The 25,628-nt window shown below is 51.2% G+C and overlaps 2 protein-coding genes across 5 annotated transcripts in view; one reads left to right on the forward strand and one right to left on the reverse strand.

The window, feature by feature from the left end:
* Positions 1–25,628, reverse strand: part of LOC138350668 (uncharacterized) — a 625,641-nt gene that overhangs the window by 355,837 nt on the left and 244,176 nt on the right. The gene's annotated exons all lie outside the window — the stretch shown is intronic.
* Positions 1–25,628, forward strand: part of LOC138350667 (uncharacterized) — a 100,633-nt gene that overhangs the window by 13,832 nt on the left and 61,173 nt on the right. Inside the window, exons 2-3 of the mRNA XM_069301846.1 lie at positions 18,292–21,422; positions 24,162–24,533. Coding sequence (XP_069157947.1) covers positions 18,785–21,422; positions 24,162–24,533 — 3,010 coding nt within the window. The 5' untranslated portion in view covers positions 18,292–18,784. The remainder of the gene's footprint in view (positions 1–18,291; positions 21,423–24,161; positions 24,534–25,628) is intronic.

Raw genomic sequence — 25,628 nt, forward strand, 5'->3', positions numbered from 1 at the left:
GGAAGACTGTTGCTAGTTCAGAAGGAAGACAGGTTATTCAAGTTACTTGAAAGACTGGAAGTTTCAGTTGAGTACATAAATATATTGAATAAAGGTAAGAGTATTCTGGGATATATTTCTAGATGTTGTAGCACCAATATATCTAATAGAATTGTTCACCTTGCTCCTGCCCTTGTTGAGCCCCAGTTGGATTATACTGTTCATTGTTGGTCTCTGTATTACAGAATGAACATAAGTTCACTTGGTCTTGTTCAGAGAATAATAACAATCAATAACATGAATTAGAAACCTCCTTTATGAAGAGAGATTAAGAAAAACTAAATTCACATTCTCTATAAAGTCGACGAATAAGGGGCGAGATTATTGAAATATATAATAGATAGATGGGATATAAATAAGGTTTTAAATACAAAAAATTAAGGTAACACTGGATATAAATTGGACAAGTTTATATTCATGAAAGACCTGTGTCAATGTTCGTATGGAAACGGTTGTTGATTTATGTACAAATTATCAGGTAAGACAATAGGTGTGGGATCGGCGGATTGTTTCAAGCGTAGGTTAGACACACGTGAATGAGTTTGGGAGAATATAAATGGGAGCGGTGTGGTAAGGAAGAATGGGTGCTATGCAGTTCATGTTATTCTTATGTTGTTATATAGTACTATGTGAGATACCCCAGATCAGTATCTGTGTCTGTCTCTCTCTCTGCGTGTTTACTTATGTGTCTTCCTCTTTCTCTGTATTGACCCCCTCCCCGCTCAGCTCGTTGTCGCCGTGTGGGGGCTTAGTGGGCGGCTGCCGGAGTGTGATGCTCCTTGGGACAGTCCTCTGTCCTTTTCTAGCCTTGTGCTCCTGCTGCCGTCCTCTCCAATTCTGCTGGGCATCTTTTCCTTTTCCTTCTGTTTCGTTTTTCTCCCCCCCTCTTCTCCTATCTGCTTGCCGTTTCCTGCCGACCTTTTGCTCGTTCTGGTTCTTCCCTTGGACTTCTTCTATTTTGACGCCCGGGTGCTTGAGGAGGCATACTCTTGCACCCGTAGAACTGCAGTACCCGACGTCGAGAGCGAGGGGAACCTTTTATTGTCAATCCCCACTTCGTCACTGAACCCGATCTCGACGGACTGTCGGTTTCTTAAGGTGGCGTTTGTGGGGCGTATACTCACGACGCACCCCTAGGAGGCCCCGACAAGATCGGCGATAGCTTCTTGTTGGGTGTCCTGCCTCTAATTGTGGCTCCATGGTGGGTGTGGGGGCACATTCGTGAGTGAATTCTTCTTTTGTCAAGATGATTACCCCTGCTTCGGCTTCTTCTGGTTTACCTTCTCAGGCTCGTGGGGTGGGCGACCAAGCCCCCGAGTCGGTCCGTATTGGAAGACCGGGCTCTGTAGCCTCCGCTGCATTGGGCCCCGACCTTGCTCCTCCTTTGGCCTCTCTGACTCCTTCCTCTGGCTCCCCTCCCTCCTCTGTGGTTGGGTCGAGCCCCAAGCCCCCAGTGGTGACTACCTCGTCCCCTGGCGCGGCTCCTTCTCTGGTTGTAACTACTGCACCTTTTAACCCCTGTCTCTCTGGGGGTTCTCACCGCCGTCCTCGTCACGGCCGCCCTCGCTCGATTCCTTCCAGTTCTGCTACCTATCAAGCCTTGTTTGGTCCCGCTTCGTGGGCCAAATATTTTGATCTCCTCCCTCTTGATTCTGCGCCTCCTGACGATTTCTCCCTCCATCGACATCTCATTGATTCCGTGGATGCCTCCATTACTTTCAACCCCACTCGTCTCGGTACACGTGTCGTTGCTGCTCCTTCTCAGGATGCTGCTTCCCGCTTGGCTGCCTTATCCTGCCTTGGCGAGACCCCCGTTCGGGTCTCGAAGAACGCTCAGTTGAATGCCAGTGTTGGCACTATTTTGCTCCCGCCCCATGTTGCAACCGGTGTTCGGGACCTGCGCGACTGCCACGACGATATTCGCCATATCCTCGCTGCCCAGGGCCATTCTATTCTCCAGGTGGACACGTTTACTCGTCCCCCTCGTGGTAGTCGCCGTCAACCCCTCCGGGTTGTGAAGATTACCTTTGATGGTAGGACCCTTCCACCCTCTGTCATTCTTGCTGGTGCCAGGTGCTCTGTCCAGGAGTACATTCCTTCTCCTCGGCTCTGCAACAAGTGCTTGAGGTTTGGGCATGGTGCCCTCCGCTGCTCCGGGACTGTCTCTCTCTGTCCTTTGTGTGGTGGCGAAGGTCACTCTAAGTCGGAGTGCGCTTCTCCCCAGGCTCGTTGCCTCAACTGCGGTGAGGCCCATCCTACCTTCTCCCGTGCGTGTGTCCATTACAAGCTTGAGGCAGCTGTCCTCAACTTGAAGCACCGGGAGCGTTTATCTTTTCCTGAGGCGAGGCGCCAGGTTCGCCGGCTCCCGCCTTATGCTAATATCTCTTATGCTCGCGTGTTGCGCTCTTCCTCTCCTCGTCCTTCCCGCCTTCCTCAGACTCACAACCGTTTCCGGGCCTTGGACCCTGATGCGCCCACTGCCCCCTCCTCTGTCCCTTTGGGTTCTCTCCCGAAGGATCCTCCTCCTGGTCCTCTGTCTGGGGTTCCCCTTCCTTCTACCCGGTCTGTCGTGTCTTCTGTGTCTTCTTCCTCGTCCCCCTCCGATCCTCCTTCCCATCCTCTTCCTCCATCTATCGGCTCTCCCCACCGCCTGTCGGTGCGGGCGGATGTCCATCGCTCTTCTAACGGCCGTCGTGTGTGCTCTCGTTCGGCTTCTCCTGTTGAGACACTGGAATCCGTTGCCCGGTACGTAGTTGCTGGGACACTGGTCTCTTTAAGTCAGAAGCGTAAGCCTGGCTCCTCTCCTTCCTCTTCCCCGGCGGGTAAGAAGGCTTCGCTTTCTTCCTCAGCTCCTCCTTCTGGCTCTCTTGCTCCTTCCCCTCCCGTTTCAGTGCTTGCGCCCCCTGTTCCTGCTATGGAGGTTTCTTTGGCCCCTGCTTCCCTTTCGGTTGCTGCTCTTGCTGGGGTGCGCTCCTCTCTTTCTACTCCCCCTCTTCCTGCTGCTGTCCTTGACTGCTCCTCTCCGTTGTCTCCTCCTCTTCCTCCTCCTCCTCCTCCTCCGGACCCTGCCCGCCCACCTCTGATCTGTTCTCCCGTTTCCTTCCCTCCGTCTTTGCTCAGTTTACCCATGCCCCCTAACCCTGACTTTGCTGACCCTGATCCCGACCCTGATATTCTTTAACGTGCTCTGTTGCTCTTTCGCCTTTGTTTCTTCCTTGTTCTCTGTTTTTGTCCTTTCTCTTCTCGTCGTTGTCCATTCTTCAATGGAACGTTCGAGGTTATTACGCCAATTTCCTCGAACTCCAACTTCTGATTTCGCGGTTTTCGCCCCTTTGTGTCTGTCTCCAGGAGCCAATGCTTGGTGCTCGTCCTGGTCGTTTTCGTGGCTATTCCTTTCTCTCCCCCCCCCCAGCCATTGCTGGGGCTTCTAATTCTTCTGCTCTCTTGATTCGGGCTGATGTTCCCTTTGTTCCTTTACTTTTTCCTTCGCCTCTCCATTGTTCTGCTGCTCGTATCTTTGTGGGGAAATGGTACACAGTTTGTTCCATTTATCTCCCCCCGAGTGTCCCGCTCTCTCTTCCTGATTTGAAACACCTCCTAGACTCCTTGCCGGAGCCTGTGCTCCTGCTGGGTGACTTCAATTGTCGTCATTATCTTTGGGGTGACGTTCTGACGAATACCCGGGGTCGCCTCCTTGAGCCGTTTCTCCTCTCTTCTTCCCTGTCTCTTCTGAATTCTGGTGAGCCCACTCATTTGGACTCTCGAACTCGCACCCTTTCTTGTCTTGATCTTTCTCTCTGCTCTTCTTCTCTTTACTTAGATTTCACGTGGCAGGTTCTTGATGACCTCCATGGAAGTGATCATTTCCCCATCCTTGTTTCCTTTTTCTCTTTTCGCCCTTCCCTCTCTTTCCCTAGGTGGCAGTTTGCTAAGGCGGACTGGACCCTATTTTCCCTCAGTGCTACTCTCTCTGACCTCTCCCTTCTGCCCCTCTCTCGCGCTCTCCTCCTTTTTCATGACACTGTCTTCAACGCTGCCCTCCGCTCTATTCCTCGCTCTTCCTCTCGGGGTCCACGGAAGTGCGTTCCCTGGTGGAATGCGGACTGTGCTCGGGCTGTCCGCTGTAAGCGTGCAGCCTGGAAGAGGCACCGCCGTAGGCAGACGACCGATTCTTTTCTTTTCTTTCGGAAAGCGAGTGCGGTGGCCCGTAGGGCCATCCGTACGGCTAAACGTGAATGTTGGGCATCTTATGTCTCAAGAATTACGTCCGAAACCCCTCTGGCCCAGATCTGGAAGCGTATCCGCAAGATAGCGGGTAAGTTCGTTCCCGATGTTTCTCCGGTCCTTCACCTCCATGATACTCTTGTGGCGGACCCGTTGCAGGTCGCTTCCGAACTGGGTTCCCACTTTTCTTCTGTTAGCTCTGGTCTTCATCTTCCCCAATCTTTCCTTCTTCGTAAACCTGTCCTTGAGTCTCGTCCTTTAGATTTCTGCACTCATCTTCAGCTTCCCTATAATGATCCCTTCTCTCTCTCTGAACTTCGTTCTGCCCTGGCCCTCTGCGGTTCTACGGCGGCGGGCTCCGATGGTATTCATTATGAGATGCTTCGCCATCTCCCTCCGAGCACGTCTCAGTATTTACTGAGTCTGTATAATCGGATCTGGGAGTCGTCGTCAGTCCCTGAGGACTGGCTCGATGCCGTTGTCCTCCCTGTTCGCAAACCGGGGTCTCTGGGTACTTCCCCTAAGGACTTTCGCCCTATTGCTCTCACAAGTTGTGTCTGCAAACTCTTTGAACGTATGGTTAACGTTCGTCTGATGTGGTTCCTGGAACACCATCACCTCCTCTCCCCTTCTCAATTTGGTTTCCGCAAGTGCCGCAGCACGACAGATGTCCTGGTGAACTTGGAGGTCTATATTCGTACTGCTTTTGCTGCGAAGACCTCCGTTGTTGCCGTCCTTTTTGATCTAGAAAAGGCTTATGACACCACTTGGCGTTATCATATCCTATCTCAACTTCATTCTTTTGGCCTTCGTGGTCATCTCCCTCTCTTTCTCCGCAGCTTCCTCTCTCGTCGTTCCTTTCGGGTGCGCCTTGGTACCGCTCTCTCTCCCTCTTTTCAACAATACGAAGGTGTGCCCCAGGGTAGTGTTCTGAGCACTACTCTTTTTCTGGTTGCCCTCAATGGTCTTCTTTCCTCTCTTCCTTCTGGTGTCTTCTCCGCTCTCTATGTCGATGATCTTACCCTTTGTTGTCAGGGTGATGATTCGCCTCTCCTTCAACGCCGGCTTCAACTTGCCATTGATGCCGTGTCGTCTTGGGCCACAGGTCATGGCTTCAAGTTCTCTACTTCTAAGACTTGTGCCATGACTTTTACGCGGAAACGGGTTGTTCTTCGTCCCTCTTTGTCACTTTATGGTCATCCCCTTGAATACAAAGATTCCGCGAAGCTTTTGGGGTTATTCCTTGACACTCGTTTGTCTTGGTCTCCCCATATCTCTTACCTCCGTGTTGAGTGCTCTAAGGCCCTTACCCTCCTTCGGGTCTTGTCCCATACTTCTTGGGGGGCAGATAGGCGCACTCTCCTTGCTTTACATTCCTCTCTCGTCCTGTCTAAGCTCGATTATGGTTGCCCTGCTTACTCGTCTGCTTCTCCTTCTACTCTTCGCCGTCTTGATGCTTTGCACCATACTGGGTTGCGTCTCAGTTCTGGTGCCTTTCGTTCGACTCCCATCCTTAGCTTGTATGTTGACACTGGCTTCCTGTCTCTCCAGGACCGCCGTGATCGCTACTGTCTTCGCTATCTTGCGCGGTCCTTACAACATCCTTCCTCTCGCCTCTGTCGTGCTTTAACTTTTACCCCTCCTGCGGTTCCTGTTCCTCTTCACCACCTCCCTCTTTCTGTCCGGTTATCTCGCCTACAGGATTCTCTTTCCGTTCGTATTTCTGATGTTTCTCCTCGTGTTGTTCCTTCTTTGCCCCCGTGGAGGGTCCCTCTTCCGCGGTTTTGTACATCCTTGACCCGTATCACTAAAGCTTTTACCCCTCCTACGGTTCTCAAACGCCTTTTCCTCGAGCACTTTTCTTCTCACTCCCGCTCCGTTTCTGTCTTCACCGATGGGTCTAAGTCAGCGGACGGTGTTGGCTACTCTGTTGTTTTTCCTGATCGCACTTATATGTGTCGCTTGCCTCCGGAGACTAGCATCTTTACAGCGGAACTTTATGCTATTCTCTATGCTCTTCGTCTCCTGCTTTCTCGTTGTCAGTCTTCCTTTGTGGTTGTTGTTGACTCTCGTAGTGCCCTCATGGCTCTCGGGTCCTTTAATCCGGTTCATCCGGTAGTTGTCGAGATCCAGCATTGGCTGTTTCTCGTTCACAGTAAATTTAAGTCGGTTGAGTTTTGTTGGGTTCCCAGCCATATTGGTGTGTCTTTAAATGAGCGTGCGGATGCTGCTGGCAAGGAAGCTGTCCGCTCTTGTCCCATCTCTCGCAAAGGCATTCCGTATTCCGACTTTTACCCGGTTATCCATTCCTCAGTCCTTACCCGTTGGCAGGCTTCTTGGTTGTCTGTTACTGGTAACAAGCTACGTACTCTTGAATGTTGTCTTTCCTCGTGGCCGTCCTCCTTCCACCGTAACCGGCGGTGGGAAACAGCTCTGGCGAGGTTGCGTATTGGCCATACTCGCTTAACCCATGGTCACTTGATGGAGCGCCGCCCTGCTCCTTATTGTCCTAGTTGCATCGTCCCTCTTACGGTCGTGCATGTCCTTCTTGAATGTCCTGACTTCCAGGACGAGCGTGTGTCTTGCTTTCCGACCGCCCCTCGCGGTCACCTGTCCCTCGATAGAATTCTTGGTGACTCGGATACTTTTGATATCGTTCGCCTTATGCGTTTTTGTTCTCGTATTGGCATCCTTGGTGATATTTAGCGCCCTCTGATTATTTTGCGTACTTGATGGTGCTACATAGCCTTCCCGGTTTGGTGCCTTCTTTTGATAATTGCTTACTTACTTTCTCTGTATTGACCTAGTTGTGCTTGTGGGGGTTGAGCTCTGCTCTTTCCGCCCGCCTCTCAACTGTCAATCACTCAACTGTTACTACCTAACTAACTCCACCCCCTCCCCCCCACCCACACACACACACCCAGGCAGCAGCCAGCAACAGTAGTCTAACTCCCAAGTACCTATTTACTGCTAGGTAGCCCCCATATACGCCTCTAGGCGGAGCCTTTATGTGCCTCTAGGCGGCCCCTTTATGTGCCTCTAGGCGGCCCTTTATGTGCCTCTAGGCGGCCCTTTAGGTGCCTCTAGGCGGCCCTTTAGGTGCCTCTAGGCGGCCCCTTTATGTGCCTCTATGCTGCCCTTTATGTGCTCTAGGCGGCCCCTTTATGTGCCTCTAGGTGGCTTTTTATATGCCTCTAGGCGGCCCTTTATGTGCCTCTAGGCGACCCTTTATGTGCCTCTAGGCGGCCCCTTTATGTACCTCTAGGCGGCCCCTTTATGTGCCTCTAGGTGGCCCTTTATATGCCTCTAGGCGGCCCTTTATGTGCCTCTAGGCGGCCCCTTTATGTGCCTCTAGGCGGCCCCTTTATGTGCCTCTAGGCACCCCTTTATGTGCCTCTAGGCGGCCCCTATATGTGCCTCTAGGCGGCCCCTTTATGTGCCTCTAGGCGGCCCTTTATGTGCCTCTAGGTGGCCCTTTATATGCCTCTAGGCGGCCCCTTTATGTGCCTCTAGGCGGCCCTTTTTGTACCTCTAGGCGGCCCATTATATACCTCTTTGTGGCCCTTTATGTGCCTCTAGGCGGCCCTTTATGTACCTCTAGGCGGCCCTTTATGTACCTCTAGGCGGCCCTTTATGTACCTCTAGGCGGCCCTTTATGTACCTCTAGGCGGCCCTTTATGTATCTCTAGGCGGCCCTTTATGTACCTCAAGGCGGCCCTTTTTGTACCTCTAGGCGGCCCTTTAAGTACCTCTAGGCGGCCCTTTATATACCTCTTAGTGGCCCTTTATGTACCTCTAGGCGGCCCTTTATGTACCTCTAGGTGGCCCCTTTATGTACCTCTAGGTGGCCCCTTTATGTACCTCTAGGCGGCCCCTTTATGTACCTCTAGGTGGCCCCTTTATGTGCCTCTTCGTGGCCCTTTATGTACCTCTAGGCGGCCCCTTTATGTACCTCTAGGCGGCTCCTTTATGTACCTCTAGGTGGCCCCTTTATGTGCCTCTTCGTGGCTCTTTATGTACCTCTAGGCGGCCCCTTTATGTACCTCTAGGTGGCCCCTTTATGTACCTCTAGGCGGCCCCTTTATGTACCTCTAGGCGGCCCCTTTATGTACCTCTAGGTGGCCCCTTTATGTACCTCTAGGCGGCCCCTTTATGTTCCTCTAGGCGGCCCCTTTATGTGCCTCTAGGCGGCCCCTTTATGTACCTCTAGGCGGCCCCTTTATGTACCTCTAGGTGGCCCCTTTATGTACCTCTAGGCGGCCCCTTTATGTACCTCTAGGCGGCCCTTTATGTGCCTCTAGGCGGCCTTTTATGTGCCTCTAGGCGGCTCCTTTATGTGCCTCTAGGCGGCTCCTTTATGTGCCTCTAGGCGGCTCCTTTATGTGCCTCTAGGCGGCCCTTTATGTGCCTCTAGGTGGCCCCTTTATGTACCTCTAGGCGGCCCCTTTATGTACCTCTAGGCGGCCCTTTATGTGCCTCTAGGCGGCACCTTTATGTACCTCTAGGTGGCCCCTTTATGTACCTCTAGGCGGCCCCTTTATGTACCTCTAGGCGGCCCTTTATGTGCCTCTAGGGGGCCCTTTATGTACCTCTAGGTGGCCCCTTTATGTACCTCTAGGCGGCCCTTTATGTACCTCCAGGCGACCCCTTTATGTACCTCTAGGCGGCCCCTTTATGTGCCTCTAGGCGGCTCCTTTATGTGCCTCTAGGCGGCTCCTTTATGTGCCTCTAGGCGGCTCCTTTATGTGCCTCTAGGCGGCTCCTTTATGTGCCTCTAGGCGGCCCTTTATGTGCCTCTAGGCGGCCCCTTTATGTGCCTCTAGGCGGCCCTTTATGTGCCTCTAGGCGGCTCCTTTATGTGCATCTAGGCGGCCCTTTATGTGCCTCTAGGCGGCTCCTTTATGTACCTCCAGGCGGCCCTTTATGTGCCTCTAGGCGGCTCCTTTATGTGCCTCTAGGCGGCTCCTTTATGTGCATCTAGGCGGCAATTATGCACCTCTAGGCGGCACTTTATGCACCTCTAGGCGGCCCTTTATGTGCCTCTAGGCAGCCCTTTATGTACCTCTAGGCGGCCCTTTACGTGCCTCTAGGCGGCCCTTTATGTGCCTCTAGGCGGCCCTTTATGTGCCTCTAGGCGGCCCTTTATGTGCCTCTAGGCGGCCCTTTATGTGCATCTAGGCGGCCCCTTTATGTGCATCTAGGCGGCCCCTTTATGTGCCTCTAGGCGGCCCTTTATGTGCATCTAGGCGGCCCCTTTATGTGCATCTAGGCGGCCCCTTTATGTACCTCTTGGCGGCCCTTTATGTGCATCTAGGCGGCCCCTTTATGTGCATCTAGGCGGCCCCTTTATGTGCATCTAGGCGGCCCCTTTATGTGCCTCTAGGCGGCCCTTTATGTGCCTCTAGGCGGCCCTTTATGTGCCTCTAGGCGGCCCCTTTATGTGCCTCTAGGCGGCCCTTTATGTGCCTCTAGGCGGCCCTTTATGTACCTCTAGGCGGCTCTTTTATTCGCCTCTAGGCGGCCTTTTTATGTGCCTCTAGGCGGCCCTTTATGTGCCTCTAGGCGGCCCTTTATGTGCCTCTAGGCGGCTCCTTTGTGCACCTCAAGGCGGCCCTTTATATGCCTCTAGGCGGCCCCTCTATGTGCCTCTAGGCGGCCCTTTATGTGCCTCTAGGCTGCCCTTTATGTGCCTCTAGGCGGCCCTTTATGTGCCTCTAGGCGGCCCTTTATGTGCCTCTACGCGGCCCTTTATGTGCCTCTAGGCGGCCCTTTATGTGCCTCTAGGCGGCCCTTTATGTGCCTCTAGGCGGCCCTTTATGTGCCTCTAGGCGGCCCTTTATGTGCCTCTAGGCGGCCCTTTATGTGCCTCTAGGCGGCCCTTTATGTGCCTCTAGGCGGCTCCTTTGTGCACCTCAAGGCGGCCCTTTATATGCCTCTAGGCGGCCCTTTATGTGCCTCTAGGCGGCCCTTTATGTGCCTCTAGGCGGCCCCTCTATGTGCCTCTAGGCGGCCCTTTATGTGCCTCTAGGCGGCCCTTTATGTGCCTCTAGGCTGCCCTTTATGTGCCTCTAGGCGGCCCTTTATGTGCCTCTAGGCGGCCCTTTATGTGCCTCTAGGCTGCCCTTTATGTGCCTCTAGGCGGCCCTTTATGTGCCTCTAGGCGGCCCTTTATGTGCCTCTAGGCTGCCCTTTATGTGCCTCTAGGCGGCCCTTTATGTGCCTCTAGGCGGCCCTTTATGTGCCTCTAGGCGGCCCTTTATGTGCCTCTAGGCGGCCCTTTATGTGCCTCTAGGCGGCCCTTTATGTGCCTCTAGGCGGCCCTTTATGTGCCTCTAGGCGGCTCTTTTATTCGCCTCTAGGCGGCCCTTTATGTGCCTCTAGGCGGCCCCTTTATGTGCCTCTAGGCGGCCCCTTTATGTGCCTCTAGGCGGTCCTTTATGTGCCTCTAGGCGGCCCTTTATGTACCTCTAGGCGGCTCTTTTATTCGCCTCTAGGCGGCCTTTTTATGTGCCTCTAGGCGGCCCTTTATGTGCCTCTAGGCGGCCCTTTATGTGCCTCTAGGCGGCTCCTTTGTGCACCTCAAGGCGGCCCTTTATGTGCCTCTAGGCGGCCCTTTATGTGCCTCTAGGCGGCCCTTTATGTGCCTCTAGGCGGCCCCTCTATGTGCCTCTAGGCGGCCCTTTATGTGCCTCTAGGCTGCCCTTTATGTGCCTCTAGGCGGCCCTTTATGTGCCTCTAGGCGGCCCTTTATGTGCCTCTAGGCTGCCCTTTATGTGCCTCTAGGCGGCCCTTTATGTGCCTCTAGGCGGCCCTTTATGTGCCTCTAGGCGGCCCTTTATGTGCCTCTAGGCGGCCCTTTATGTACCTCTAGGCGGCCCTTTATGTGCCTCTAGGCGGCCCTTTATGTACCTCTAGGCGGCCCTTTATGTGCCTCCAGGCGGCCCTTTATGTGCCTCTAGGCGGCCCTTTATGTGCCTCTAGGCGGCCCCTTTATGCGCCTCTAGGCGGCCCTTTATGTACCTCTAGGCGGCCCTTTATGTGCCTCTTGGCGGCCCTTTATGTGCCTCTTGGCGGCCCTTTATGTGCCTCTAGGCGGCCCTTTATGTGCCTCTTGGCAGCCCTTTATGTGCCTCTAGGCGGCCCCTTTATGTGCCTCTTGGCGGCCCTTTATGTGCCTCTAGGCGGCCCTTTATGTGCCTCTTGGCGGCCCTTTATGTGCCTCTAGGCGGCCCCTTTATGCGCCTCTAGGCGGCCCTTTATGTACCTCTAGGCGGCCCTTTATGTGCCTCTTGGCGGCCCTTTATGTGCCTCTTGGCGGCCATTTATGTGCCTCTAGGCGGCCCTTTATGTGCCTCTAGGTGGCCCTTTATGTACCTCTAGGCGGTCCTTTATGTGCCTCTAGGCGGCCCTTTATATACCTCTAGGTGGCCCTTTATGTACCTCTAGGCGGCCCTTTATGTGCCTCTTGGCGGCCCTTTATGTGCCTCTAGGCGGCCCTTTATGTGCCTCTAGGCGGCCCTTTATGTGCCTCTTGGCGGCCCTTTATGTGCCTCTAGGCGGCCCCTTTATGTGCCTCTTGGCGGCCCTTTATGTACCTCTAGGCGGCCCTTTATGTGCCTCTAGGCGGCCCTTTATGTGCCTCTAGGCGGCCCTTTATGTGCCTCTTGGCGGCCCTTTCTGTGCCTCTAGGCGGCCCCTTTATGTGCCTCTTGGCGGCCCTTTATGTACCTCTAGGCGGCCCTTTATGTGCCTCTTGGCGGCCCTTTATGTGCCTCTAGGCGGCCCCTTTATGTGCCTCTTGGCGGCCCTTTATGTGCCTCTAGGTGGCCCTTTATGTGCCTCTAGGCGGCCCCTTTATGTGCCTCTTGGCGGCCCTTTATGTGCCTCTAGGCGGCCCTTTATGTGCCTCTTGGCGGCCCTTTATGTGCCTCTAGGCGGCCCCTTTATGTGCCTCTAGGCGGCCCCTTTATGTACCTCTAGGCGGCCCTTTATGTACCTCTAGGCGGCCCTTTATGTGCTTCAAGGCGGCCCTTTATGTGCCTCTAGGCGGCCCTTTATGTTCCTCTAGGCGGCCCTTTATGTGCCTCTAGGCGCCCCTTTATGTGCCTCTAGGCGGCCCCTTTATGTACCTCTAGGCGGCCCTTTATGTACCTCTAGGCGGCCCTTTATGTGCCTCTAGGCGGCCCCTTTATGTGCCTCTAGGCGGCCCTTTATGTACCTCTAGGCGGCCCTTTATGTACCTCTAGGCGGCCCTTTATGTATCTCTAGGCGGCACTTTATGTACCTCTAGGCGGCCCCTTTATGTGCCTCTAGGCGGCCACATTATGTGCCTCTAGGCGGCTCTTTATGTACCTCTAGGCGGCCCTTTATGTACCTCTAGGCGGCCCTTTATGTGCCTCTAGGTGGCCCTTTATGTGCCTCTAGGCGGCCCCTTTATGCGCCTCTAGGCAGCCCTTTATGTACCTCTAGGCGGCCCTTTATGTGCCTCTAGGTGGCCCTTTATGTGCCTCTAGGAGGCCCTTTATGTGCCTCTAGGTGGCCCTTTATGTGCCTCTAGGCGGCCCTTTATGCGCCTCTAGGCAGCCTTTTATGTACCTCTAGGCGGCCCTTTATGTGCCTCTAGGTGGCCCTTTATGTGCCTCGAGGTGGCCCTTTATGTGCCTCTAGGCGGCCCTTTATGTGCCTCTAGGTGGCCCTTTTTGTGCCTCTAGGCGGCCCTTTATACGCCTCTTGGCAGCCCTTTATGTACCTCTAGGCGGCCCTTTATGTGCCTCTTGGTGGCCCTTTATGTGCCTCTAGGTGGCCCTTTATGTGCCTCTAGGCGGCCCCTTTATGTGCCTTTAGGCGGCCCTTTATGTGCCACTAGGCGGCTCTTTATGTACCTCTAGGCGGCCCTTTATGTGCCTCTAGGCGGCTCTTTATGTACCTCTAGGCGGCCCTTTATGTGCCTCTAGGCGGCTCTTTATGTACCTCTAGGCGGCCCTTTATGTGCCTCTAGGCGGCCCTTTATGTACCTCTAGGCGGCTCCTTTATGTGCCTCTAGGCGGCTCCTTTATGTACCTCTAGGCGGCTCCTTTATGTGCCTCTAGGCGGCTCCTTTATGTACCTCTAGGCGGCCCTTTATGTGCCTCTAGGCGGCCCCTTTATGTGCCTTTAGGCGGCCCTTTATGTGCCTCTAGGCGGCCCTTTATGTGCCTCTAGGCGGCTCTTTATGTACCTCTAGGCGGCCCTTTATGTGCCTCTAGGCGGCCCTTTATGTGTCTCTAGGCTGCTCCTTTATGTGCTTCTAGGCGGCCCTTTATGTACCTCTAGGCGGCTCCTTTATGTGCCTCTAGGCGGCTCCTTTATGTGCCTCTAGGCGGCCCTTTATGTGCCTCTAGGCGGCCCCTTTATGTGCCTTTAGGCGGCCCTTTATGTGCCTCTAGGCGGCCCTTTATGTGCCTCTAGGCGGCCCTTTATGTGTCTTTAGGCTGCTCCTTTATGTGCTTCTAGGCGGCCCTTTATGCGCCTCTAGGCGGCCCTTTATGTGTCTCTAGGCGGCCCTTTATGTGCCTCTAGGCGGCCCCTTTATGTGCCTTTAGGCGGCCCTTTATGTGCCTCTAGGCGGCCCTTTATGTGCCTCTAGGCGGCCCTTTATGTGTCTCTAGGCTGCTCCTTTATGTGCTTCTAGGCGGCCCTTTATGCGCCTTTAGGCGGCCCTTTATGTGTCTCTAGGCGGCCCTTTATGTGCCTCTAGGCGGCCCCTTTATGTGCCTTTAGGCGGTCCTTTATGTGCCTCTAGGCGGCTCTTTATGTACCTCTAGGCGGCCCTTTATGTGCCTCTAGGCGGCCCTTTATGTGTCTCTAGGCTGCTCCTTTATGTGCTTCTAGGCGGCCCTTTATGTACCTCTAGGCGGCTCCTTTATGTGCCTCTAGGCGGCTCCTTTATGTGCCTCTAGGCGGCCCTTTATGTGCCTCTAGGCGGCCCCTTTATGTGCCTTTAGGCGGCCCTTTATGTGCCTCTAGGCGGCCCTTTATGTGCCTCTAGGCGGCCCTTTATGTGTCTTTAGGCTGCTCCTTTATGTGCTTCTAGGCGGCCCTTTATGCGCCTCTAGGCGGCCCTTTATGCGCCTCTAGGCGGCCCTTTATGTGTCTCTAGGCGGCCCCTTTATGTGCCTTTAGGCGGCCCTTTATGTGCCTCTAGGCGGCCCTTTATGTGCCTCTAGGCGGCTCTTTATGTACCTCTAGGCGGCCCTTTATGTGCCTCTAGGCGGCCCTTTATGTGTCTCTAGGCTGCTCCTTTATGTGCTTCTAGGCGGCCCTTTATGTACCTCTAGGCGGCTCCTTTATGTGCCTCTAGGCGGCTCCTTTATGTGCCTCTAGGCGGCCCTTTATGTGCCTCTAGGCGGCCCCTTTATGTGCCTTTAGGCGGCCCTTTATGTGCCTCTAGGCGGCCCTTTATGTGCCTCTAGGCGGCCCTTTATGTGTCTTTAGGCTGCTCCTTTATGTGCTTCTAGGCGGCCCTTTATGCGCCTCTAGGCGGCCCTTTATGTGTCTCTAGGCGGCCCTTTATGTGCCTCTAGGCGGCCCCTTTATGTGCCTTTAGGCGGCCCTTTATGTGCCTCTAGGCGGCCCTTTATGTGCCTCTAGGCGGCCCTTTATGTGTCTCTAGGCTGCTCCTTTATGTGCTTCTAGGCGGCCCTTTATGCGCCTTTAGGCGGCCCTTTATGTGTCTCTAGGCGGCCCTTTATGTGCCTCTAGGCGGCCCCTTTATGTGCCTTTAGGCGGTCCTTTATGTGCCTCTAGGCGGCTCTTTATGTACCTCTAGGCGGCCCTTTATGTGCCTCTAGGCGGCTCTTTATGTACCTCTAGGCGGCCCTTTATGTGCCTCTAGGCGGCTCTTAATGTACCTCTAGGCGGCCCTTTATGTGCCTCTAGGCGGCCCTTTATGTACCTCTAGGCGGCTCCTTTATGTGCCTCTAGGCGGCTCCTTTATGTACCTCTAGGCGGCTCCTTTATGTGCCTCTAGGCGGCTCCTTTATGTACCTCTAGGCGGCTGCTTTATGTGCCTCTAGGCGGCCCTTTATGTGCCTCTAGGCGGCCCTTTATGTGCCTTTAGGCGGCCCTTTATGTGCCTCTAGGCGGCCCTTTATGTGCCTCTAGGCGGCCCTTTATGTGTCTCTAGGCTGCTCCTTTATGTGCTTCTAGGCGGCCCTTTATGCGCCTCTAGGCGGCCCTTTATGTGTCTCTAGGCGGCCCTTTATGTGCCTCTAGGCGGCCCCTTTATGTGCCTTTAGGCGGCCCTTTATGTGCCTCTAGGCGGCCCTTTATGTGCCTCTAGGCGGCCCTTTATGTGTCTCTAGGCTGCTCCTTTATGTGCTTCTAGGCGGCCCTTTATGCGCCTCTAGGCGGCCCTTTATGTGTCTCTAGGCGGCCCTTTATGTGCCTCTAGGCGGCTCCTTTATGTGCCTCTAGGCGGCCCTTTATGCGCCTCTAGGCGGCCCTTTACGTGTCTCTAGGCGGCCCTTTATGTGCCTCTAGGCGGCCCTTTATGTGCCTCTAGGCGGGCCTTTATGTGCCTCTAGGCGGGCCTTTATGCGCCTCTAGGCGGCTCCTTTATGCGCCTCTAGGCGGGCCTTTATGCGCATCTAAGCGGCTCCTTTATGCGCCTCTAGGCGGCCCTTTATGTGCCTCTAGGCGGGCCTTTATGTGCCTCTAGGCGGGCCTTTATGCGCCTCTAGGCGGCCCTTTATGCGCTCTAGGTGGCCCTTTATGTGCCTCTAGGCGGCTCCTTTATGTGCCTCTAGGCGGCTCCTTTATGTACCTCTAGGCGGCCCTTTATGTACCTCTAGGCGGCCCTTTTTGTACCTCTAGGCAGGCCCTTTATGTACCTCTAGGCAGCCTTTTGTGTACCTCTATACGGCCCCTTTATGTACCTCAAGGCCGCCATTTTATGTGCCTCTAGGCGCCCATTTATGCAACTCTAGGTGGCCCTTTATATGCCTCTAGGCGACCGCTTTATGCACGTCTAGATGGCCCTTTATGTGCCTCTGGGCGGCCCCTTTATGTGCCTCTAGGCGGCCCCTTTATGTACCTCTAGGCGGCCCTTTATGTGCCTCAAGGCGGCCTCTTTATGTGCCTCTAGGCGGCCCCTTTATGTACCTCTAGGAGGCCCATTTATGTGCCTCTAGGGGGCCTCTTTATGTACCTCTAGGCGGCCCATTTATGTGCCTTTAGGCGTCTCTTTTATGTGCCTCTAGGTGGCCCCTTTATATGCCTCTAGGCGGCCCGTTTATGGGATTTTAGGGGGCTATTCTAGGAGCCTCTAGGCGGCCATTTTATTTGCGTCTAGGTGGCCATTTTATGTGCTTTAAGGCGACCGCTTAATAGGCCTCTTGGCGGCTATTTAGGGGCTTCTAGACGTCCATTTTATGTGAATGTTGGCGGCCGTTCCATGGACCTTAAGGTGGCAATTTTATGCTCCTCTAGGCGGCCTCTTTATGTACCTCCAGGCGACCCATTATGTACCTCTAGGCCGCCCCTTTATATGCCTCTAGGCGGCCCGTTTATGGGATTTTAGGGGGCTATTGTAGGAGCCTCTAGGCGGCCATTTTATTTGCGTCTAGGTGGCCATTTTATGTGCTTTAAGGCGGCCGCTTAATAGGCCTCTTGGCGGCTATTTAGGGGCTTCTAGACGTCCATTTTATGTGAATGTTGGCGGCCGTTCCATGGACCTTAAGGTGGCAATTTTATGCTCCTCTAGGCGGCCTCTTTATGTACCTCCAGGCGACCCATTATGTACCTCTAGGCCGCCCCTTTATGTGCCTCTAGGATGCCCCTTTATTTACCTACAAGCGACCCATTATGTTCCTCTAGGCGGCCCTTTGTGTGCTTCTAGGCGGCTCTTTATGTGCCTCTTGGAGACCTCTTTATGTGCCTCTAGGCGGCCATTTTATGTGCCTCTAGGCGGCCATTTTATGTGCCTCTAGGCGGCCATTTTATGTGCCTCTAGGCGGCCATTTTATGTGCCTCTAGGCGGCCATTTTATGTGCCTCTAGGCGGCCATTTTATGTACCTCTAGGCGGCCATTTTATATGATGAGCCTCTACGCGGCCCGCCATCATTGCTCCTATAAGAGACTCTCAGGGGACGGAAGTTTACTTGTAGTAAACTCCATGTAAGTTGTTAACATTATACTGTGAATATTGTCCACAAGAGAGCGGAGGGGGAGAGGGCGATCTACACAGAAGCTCAGCTGGGAACCCTTGCAAGAAAATAAAAAAATAATTCAAAGCCTAATTAATATGATATAGCAAAGTTCGTGGTAGGGGGTAGCTTTGGTACTCTTTAAAGTTGTACTCCCTACATATATGCCATTCCCTGTTGGGCACATACCCAGCAGGAATTACTGTTAGAAATTAGGTGAGGCTAGCTCCCTGAGTAGGGTCTTCTAGCTCGCATAGACAGAGAAGCAGACATTATTTATATTGATACAGATTTATCATTTCTTGTTCTATTTTGTGTTGATATAGTTAACAACTTATTATTACTACTTTCGATATAACTTTTCATCCTTTTGACAACATCAATAATATCAACTATACTTTCCGAAGAATGTGTAAACATAGCTTCCTTAATCTCTCTTAATAAGGGAGATTTCTAATTCCTGAGATCAACTTTGTCATTCTTCTCTTTACGGGTTCAAGTCAAATTATGTCCAGTATATTGTATGTTGACCAAACTGAACTGCATAATCTAAATAGGTCCTTACAAGAGCAAGATAAAGGCAGAGAATAACATTACTAAATGCTACACCGTATATTTCTGTGTGAGAAAATGAGCACCATTACTCTACCTAAACCAGAAGCCAACACCACAATGATCACAGGAGTTAGGTCAAAATATTGACAAGTTTTAAGTTATAAAATATAACAAAATGCAGGAGGCAGACTTTGGAATTTTATTTGTTTTAGTGATCTCAAAAATGTATTTCTGACCCAATGTTTAACACTAACATCTTGTTTTAATAACGTTAAATTGTTCTTCCAGATGACAGAAATCTGAAGAGTATAAAGACAGAAGAAATTAACTAGTTAAAGAACAAATTGAAAATAACAAATAAAGCTGGAACCGAATATTGCATTAACATGTGAACACATTTTGTAAAATTTGGTTTATTTGGAAATCACTTATATTTTTGGTCAATTAAGTGACTGTATTATGGTTAATGCAGTCGGATCATCACCGATTACATCCGAGTTTGATTCCCTGGCAGTGTGAGATGCTCAGCCTCCTGATACCTCTGTTCACCTAGCAGTAAATATTAACCTGGAAATTAGTCAACTGTTGAGGGATGCATCCTGAGGAAGGTCTGTCGTTGGCTTAGGAAGGCCTACACAAGCCTAACAAGCTGCCCGTCTCCGACAGTGAGAAACAATGTTATGTTTTTAAACATAATATAATAACAAAACCAGCGTGGGACATTTACTGCTTGTGTGAAACTTGACAACAGTTGTGTGAGGTGAGAATCATACGGCCAAATATGGCGGCCTCGAGTCCTGTTATCCAACCGGAAGATGTGAACAGACTGCGGTATGGACTGGCTGTGACTAAGGCAGGACGAGACGCGCTAGCAAGTGTGTTTATGTGGTCGTACCGGGGCACCTTCCCAGTAGTGACTTACCTCACTCAGGACTTGGGGTACACCAATGCTCAGTACAGGCGTGTCTTCGATGCTCAACAGAGGGATAAACTCGAAGCTTCCGCTGACGCGGCAACTTTTGACATCACCCTGTTGTATAAACTCCTGCAACGTGTGTGTGGTCTGGCTGAGATGAATGACCCCACGTGGACCACTCCAGGGCCTCAGGGACCATCACTTGAACACCTCATTTACAGCCTGAAGCAACACCGAAACACGTTGGCCCATGATAATGTGGGGATGTCAGAGCAAGATCTTACGTCAACACTGACGGAGCTCAGTGACATATTGGCTAAGATGCTGGCTGAGGCCGGCGTCCGGTGTGGGACAAACAGCCAGGATGTGGACCACGTGACCAGAGATGTCACCAAGTATATTGGTGATCTGCTAGCGAAGGTCAGAGAGCCGCTGGATCCCTCAGATGTGGCGTACTTGCCTCAGCTCCGCCAGGAGATTAAGATGTTCAGAAGCCACATCACAGAAGAGGTTAAGCAGATGAGCAAGCAGGAGCTAACTGACGGGTATAAACTGCTGTACCAGATTGTTCCCGCACCCTGGCTCCTCCTCAACATTAACTACAACCCAAGTCTTGCTTTTACACGACTGCGACTCCTTGAAGATCCCGTCATAGGGGCAAGACCCTCCCATGCGGCCAAGGGTCAGGATATAAACTATGAAGACATCTTGAGTATGAGACGAGAGGACGGAAGAGTCCCTCAGTGTGTCCTCCTGACGGGGGAAGGTGGTATGGGCAAGACAACTTTACTCAAGCTCATCCTCGAGAAGTGGGTAGAGGACCCTGCTGCCATACGTCACCTGGGCACTGTGGACCTCGTTTTCTATGTACAGTGCAGGGACTCACATCTTAATACCTTCGATGATCTCCTCCGCCAGTTGCTGCCTCAAACACTTCGTGATTCTGGTGCCGACTTCCAGCTGTTTAAGGAGATAATCTTGAGCTTAAATATATTAGTCCTGATTGACGGCTACGACGAGGTCAACGACCATTCAGGAAGGCTGGTGGAGGAGCTGTTGCACCTGCCTGGCAAGGATGTGAGGTTGGTGATAACCACACGGCCGGCGTGGGACCAACAACTGTCACAGCTCGTCCCACACACCAGACCTCGCTGCAACATCCTCGTCTTGGGGATCACTCCAGAACGTCGTGTGGAGTTCGCCGAGAGAACCATCAAGGTGCTGGTGGAGGAAGAGAGCCAACGGAGTGTCATCACAGGGAGGTTTACCCAGCGGCTGGAGCAGATGAGTCAGTTCCTGGGTGAGTACCTCAACACTCCACTCACCTTGACCTTGTTGGCGCTGCTGTGTGTCGAGGCTCCAGAAGAATTTAACAACCTCACCACAAACACTCAAGTCTACGAGAAGATTCATGACTTCATAACCAGTAAACTGGTGTCCAGACTCACAGACAAACATGTGGTGGACCCCAAAGGAAAATGTGACCAGTTTCTGTTGTTCTTTGAAGAGATTAGTTTAAGAGGGATCCAGAGGCAGGAGTACGACCTTTGGCCGGAGACGGAAGCGCAGATTAGGGAGAAGTGTAACACTCTGGGACTGCCGCAGGAGGAGGTCTTGTCCAACTATTTCACAAGAACCAGCTACCGTCGGGGCCTAAATGTGGTGTGGGTGTTTGGCTATTTTCACGCCAGGTACCAGGAGTATTGTGCCAGCAGGAGGCTGGTCGATCTCTTGTTGAGGGCTGAGCAAGACCGAGGTGATCCAGCATCACACCGTGTGTCAGGGGAAAGCTCTATAATCATTGACCTCTTGGTGGATGTTGTACGTAAGGAAAAACGCTCCTTGAGTGATCACCTGAGAGGGTCAAAGTTTGATATTAGCGCCGTGCAACAAGAGTTTAGTGAGCGCCCCAGATGGCAGAACATTTTACTCAGCACTACCGGGGTGCTGTGTGCCCGGGGAGTAGAGCACAGGTTCATTACTCACATAATTGACCTGTGCAAGATGATTACAAATTCGACTGACGAGCTGTTGAAGCATGTAGCAGAGTCCCGCGGGAGTGAGCACGTCATCCAAGCCGTGTGTGAGAAGCTGCGTACAGAACAAGAGTGGACAATAGAGAGTGTTGACTCGTGTGTTGTCCTGCCGCTTGTTCTTAAGAAGGTGACACCTAAGAACATTTACCTAAACATAAACGATACATCCCAACTAAAGCAGCACCTGTCTACACTGTCAGTGCTGGCAACAATGAAGGTAACCATATCCTTACAGCTTAACTATAGTTTAAACAGCAAAGAGACAAGAGATATAACAAAACAATATTTGGAGAGGCTGACAGCCCCCGACAGTAAGTGTACCTTAGAGCGGTTTATTGGTGGCTTGTCTGAGGCAGCCATACCCCTCCTGCCTCACACCCTCGAGAGCCTCTACCTGGACCTCACACTACAGCAACTGCCCGTCCTCATCCGTCACCTGCCTCACCTTCCTCACCTGCAGTGTCTTGGTAAATATTCATATTTTCCACCATAATTTTTAGGGTTATTTATTGATACCAAAATTACGCAAAGGGCTTCATTCGTCATGTTTAATATAGTAATTCAGATTTACATTGTTTACATATATGTTTACAATCTTATGGACGAAAGATTCCTTATATTGTTTACAAACATAATCACCTTATGGGAGACAAACACCTTATATAGTTTACAAATATAGTCACCTTATGGGAGACAAACACCTTATATTGTTTACAAATATAGTCACCTTAAGGGTGACAAACACCTGATATTGTTTACAAATATAGTCACCTTAAGGACGACAAACACCTGATATTGTTTACAAATATAGTCACCTTAAGAGCGACAAACACCTGATATTGTTTACAAATATAGTCACCTTAAGGGTGACAAACACCTGATATTGTTTACAAATATAGTCACCTTAAGGGTGACAAACACCTGATATTGTTTACAAATATAGTCACCTTATGGGAGACAAACACCTTATATTGTTTACAAACATAATCACCTTAAGGGAGACAAACACCTCATATTGTTTACAAATATAGTCACCTTAAGGGTGACAAACACCTTATATTGTTTACAAATATAGTCACCTTAAGGGTGACAAACCTTCTACTTTGATTACAAATATAGACTTATTAAGGGCGACTACTCCATGAATAATAAATGTTCGAAACATTCCGCTGCTGTATATATTCTTGTGCATAAATAATTTCATGAAGTATTTAGCGACGCCAAACTTTTGGTTCAGATGACTTACCACTTTGACTTTGACTCGTGGTACAGATCTCCTTTCACTGTGACCTAATTCCTGTTCAGGATGACCTTTCACTGTGACCTAATTCCTGTTCAGGATGACCTTTCACTGTGACCTAATTCCTGTTCAAGATGACCTTTCACTGTGACCTAATTCCTGTTCAGGATGACCTTTCACTGTGACCTAATTCCTGTTCAAGATGACCTTTCACTGTGACCTAATTCCTGTTCAGGATGACCTTTCACTGTGACATAATTCCTGTTCAGGATGACCTTTCACTGTGACCTAATTCCTGTTCAAGATGACCTTTCACTGTGACCTAATTCCTGTTCAGGATGACCTTTCACTGTGACCTAATTCCTGTTCAGGATGACCTTTCACTGTGACCTAATTCCTGTCCAAGATGACCTTTCACTGTGACCTAATTCCTGTTCAGGATGACCTTTCACTGTGACCTAATTCCTGTCCAAGATGACCTTTCACTGTGACCTAATTCCTGTTCAAGATGACCTTTCACTGTGACCTAATTCCTGTTCAAGATGACCTTTCACTGTGACCTAATTCCTGTTCAAGATGACCTTTCACTGTGACCTAATTCCTGTTCAGGATGACCTTTCACTGTGACCTAATTCCTGTTCAGGATGACCTTTCACTGTGACCTAATTCCTGTTCAAGATGACCTTTCACTGTGACCTAATTCCTGTTCAAGATGACCTTTCACTGTGACCTAATTCCTGTTCAGGATGACCTTTCACTGTGACCTAATTCCTGTTCAAGATGACCTTTCACTGTGACCTAATTCCTGTTTAAGATGACCTTTCACTGTGACCTAATTCCTGTTCAGGATGACCTTTCACTGTGACCTAATTCCTGTTCAGGATGACCTTTCACTGTGACCTAATTCCTGTCCAAGATGACCTTTCACTGTGACCTAATTCCTGTTCAAGGTGACCTTTCACTGTGACCTAATTCCTGTTCAGGATGACCTTTCACTGTGACATAATTCCTGTTCAGGATGACCTTTCACTGTGACCTAATTCCTGTTCAAGATGACCTTTCACTGTGACCTAATTCCTGTTCAAGATGACCTTTCACTGTGACCTAATTCCTGTTCAGGATGACCTTTCACTGTGACCTAATTCCTGTTCAAGATGACCTTTCACTGTGACCTAATTCCTGTTTAAGATGACCTTTCACTGTGACCTAATTCCTGTTTAAGATGACCTTTCACTGTGACCTAATTCCTGTCCAAGATGACCTTTCACTGTGACCTAATTCCTGTTTAAGATGACCTTTCACTGTGACCTAATTCCTGTTCAAGATGACCTTTCACTGTGACCTAATTCTTGTTCAAGATGACCTTTCACTGTGACCTAATTCCTGTTCAAGATGACCTTTCACTGTGACCTTGATCCTTGGTTAATTAGACCTTCTGTAACTTTGATCCTTAATTCAGGTGACCCATCTATCCCTGTGACCTTGATACTTGGTCCAGATGACCTTTCACTGTGACCTTGACTTAGTTTATATGACCAAATGAGACCTTGACCATTGATAAAGATGACCATGACTGTGACCTTGACCATTGATACAGATGACCTTGACTGTGACCTTGAACATTGATACAGATAATTTTGACTGTGACCTTGACTTAGTTTATATGACCTTCTAATGAGACCTTGACCATTGATACAGATGACCTTGACTGTGACCTTGACCATTGATACAGATGACCTTGACCATTGATACAGATGACCTTGACCATTGATACAGATGACCTTGACCGTGGCTTTTAAAAGCTATTAATGCATAGTTTAGATGCTATTAATACTGTCCAAAATACGTACTTGTCATCAGGTAATAAACCCAGCAGTAAGGTGAGTGGATGGCTCAGTATGTCTTCTTGTTATATCTTAGAACATAACAGTAACGACAGTGACTGTATCTCAGTGTATGTCTTCAGTCATTACCCTGGACGCCACGGGCTACGTGGACCCGGACACCCTGGACGCCACGGGCTACGTGGACCCGGACACCCTGGACGCCATGGGCTACGTGGACCCGGACACCCTGGACGCCACGGGCTACGTGGACCCGGACACCCTGGACGCCACGGACTACGTGGACCCGGACACCCTGGACATCAGGGGCTACGTGAACCCGGACACCCTGGACACTCTGCCGTACCAGGGAAGGACGCTCACCCTGACCATCAGGCGGGACCTCACTGATGACGACCCCGCCATAGACTGGTGCTGCCACCTGGCGGCTCAGCTGTGTCCTCCCTCAAGAGGAGGGTATAGTCACCTGGCCTTCCTTGACACGCGTCTCACCTGTACGTATTGACTACATTTTAACACGTGAATATCTGTAACTCAGTTGTTTAATTCACAGTGCTTCCAGTGGTTTCAAAAATATTTTTACATTAAAAGTCATGAATTAGAGAACTTATAATGCTTCTTGAGTAACTTTGAGCACCGTTTAGCGACCAAGAATATTCGTTAAGCAAGCTTCACTGCTTATAAGATAACACTGATCAATATTTAGCCCAACATTGTCTTGCTTAATACAAGCTAGATTTACTTGATATAAGTTTTCTTTGGCATGAGTATGTGACATAGACAGGAGTGGGTGGGGAGAGTAGCCAGGTGTGGGCTTCCGTGTTCCCTCTCATCTACAGGTGTGGGGAGGGAGAGTAGCCAGGTGTGGTCTTTAGTGTTCCCTCTCATGTACAGGTGTGGGTGGGGAGAGTAGCCAGGTGTGGGCTTTAGTGTTACCTCTCATGTGCAGGTGTGGGTCGGGTGAGTAGCCAGGTGTGGGCTTCCGTGTTCCTTCCCATCTGCAGGTGAGGGGAGGGAGAGTAGCAGGTGTGGGCATCAGTGTTCCCTCTCATGTGCAGGCGTGGGGGTGGAGAGTTACCAGGTGTATACTTCAGTTTTCTCTCTCATCTGCAGGTGTTGGTGGAGAAAGTAGTCAGATGTGAAGGAGACAGGTGTTGGTTTACTGTTCCGTCTCATCTACAAGTGGTGGCTGGCAGTGGTCTCAGCTGTAGAATTCAGTATTTACTCCGATATGCAGGTTTGGATGAGGAAAATAGGCTGGTGTGGGGCTCCTTCTGTAGGTGTGGGTGGGGAGAGTAGCCAGGTGTGGGCATCAGTGTTCCCTCTCATGTGCAGGCGTGGGGGTGGAGAGTTACCAGGTGTATACTTCAGTTTTCTCTCTCATCTGCAGGTGTGGGTGGGGAAAGTAATCAGGTGTGAAGGAGACAGGTGTTGGTTTACTGTTCCGTCTCATCTACAAGTGGGGGCTGGCAGTGGTCCCAGTTGTAGAATTCAGTATTTACTCCGATATGCAGGTTTGGATGAGGAAAATAGGCTGGTGTGGGGCTCCTTCTGTAGGTGTGGGTGGGGAGAGTAGCCAGGTGTGGGCT

The sequence above is a fragment of the Procambarus clarkii genome, chromosome 46, assembly GCF_040958095.1.
Source record: "Procambarus clarkii isolate CNS0578487 chromosome 46, FALCON_Pclarkii_2.0, whole genome shotgun sequence".
NCBI classification, from domain to species: Eukaryota; Metazoa; Arthropoda; class Malacostraca; order Decapoda; family Cambaridae; genus Procambarus; species Procambarus clarkii.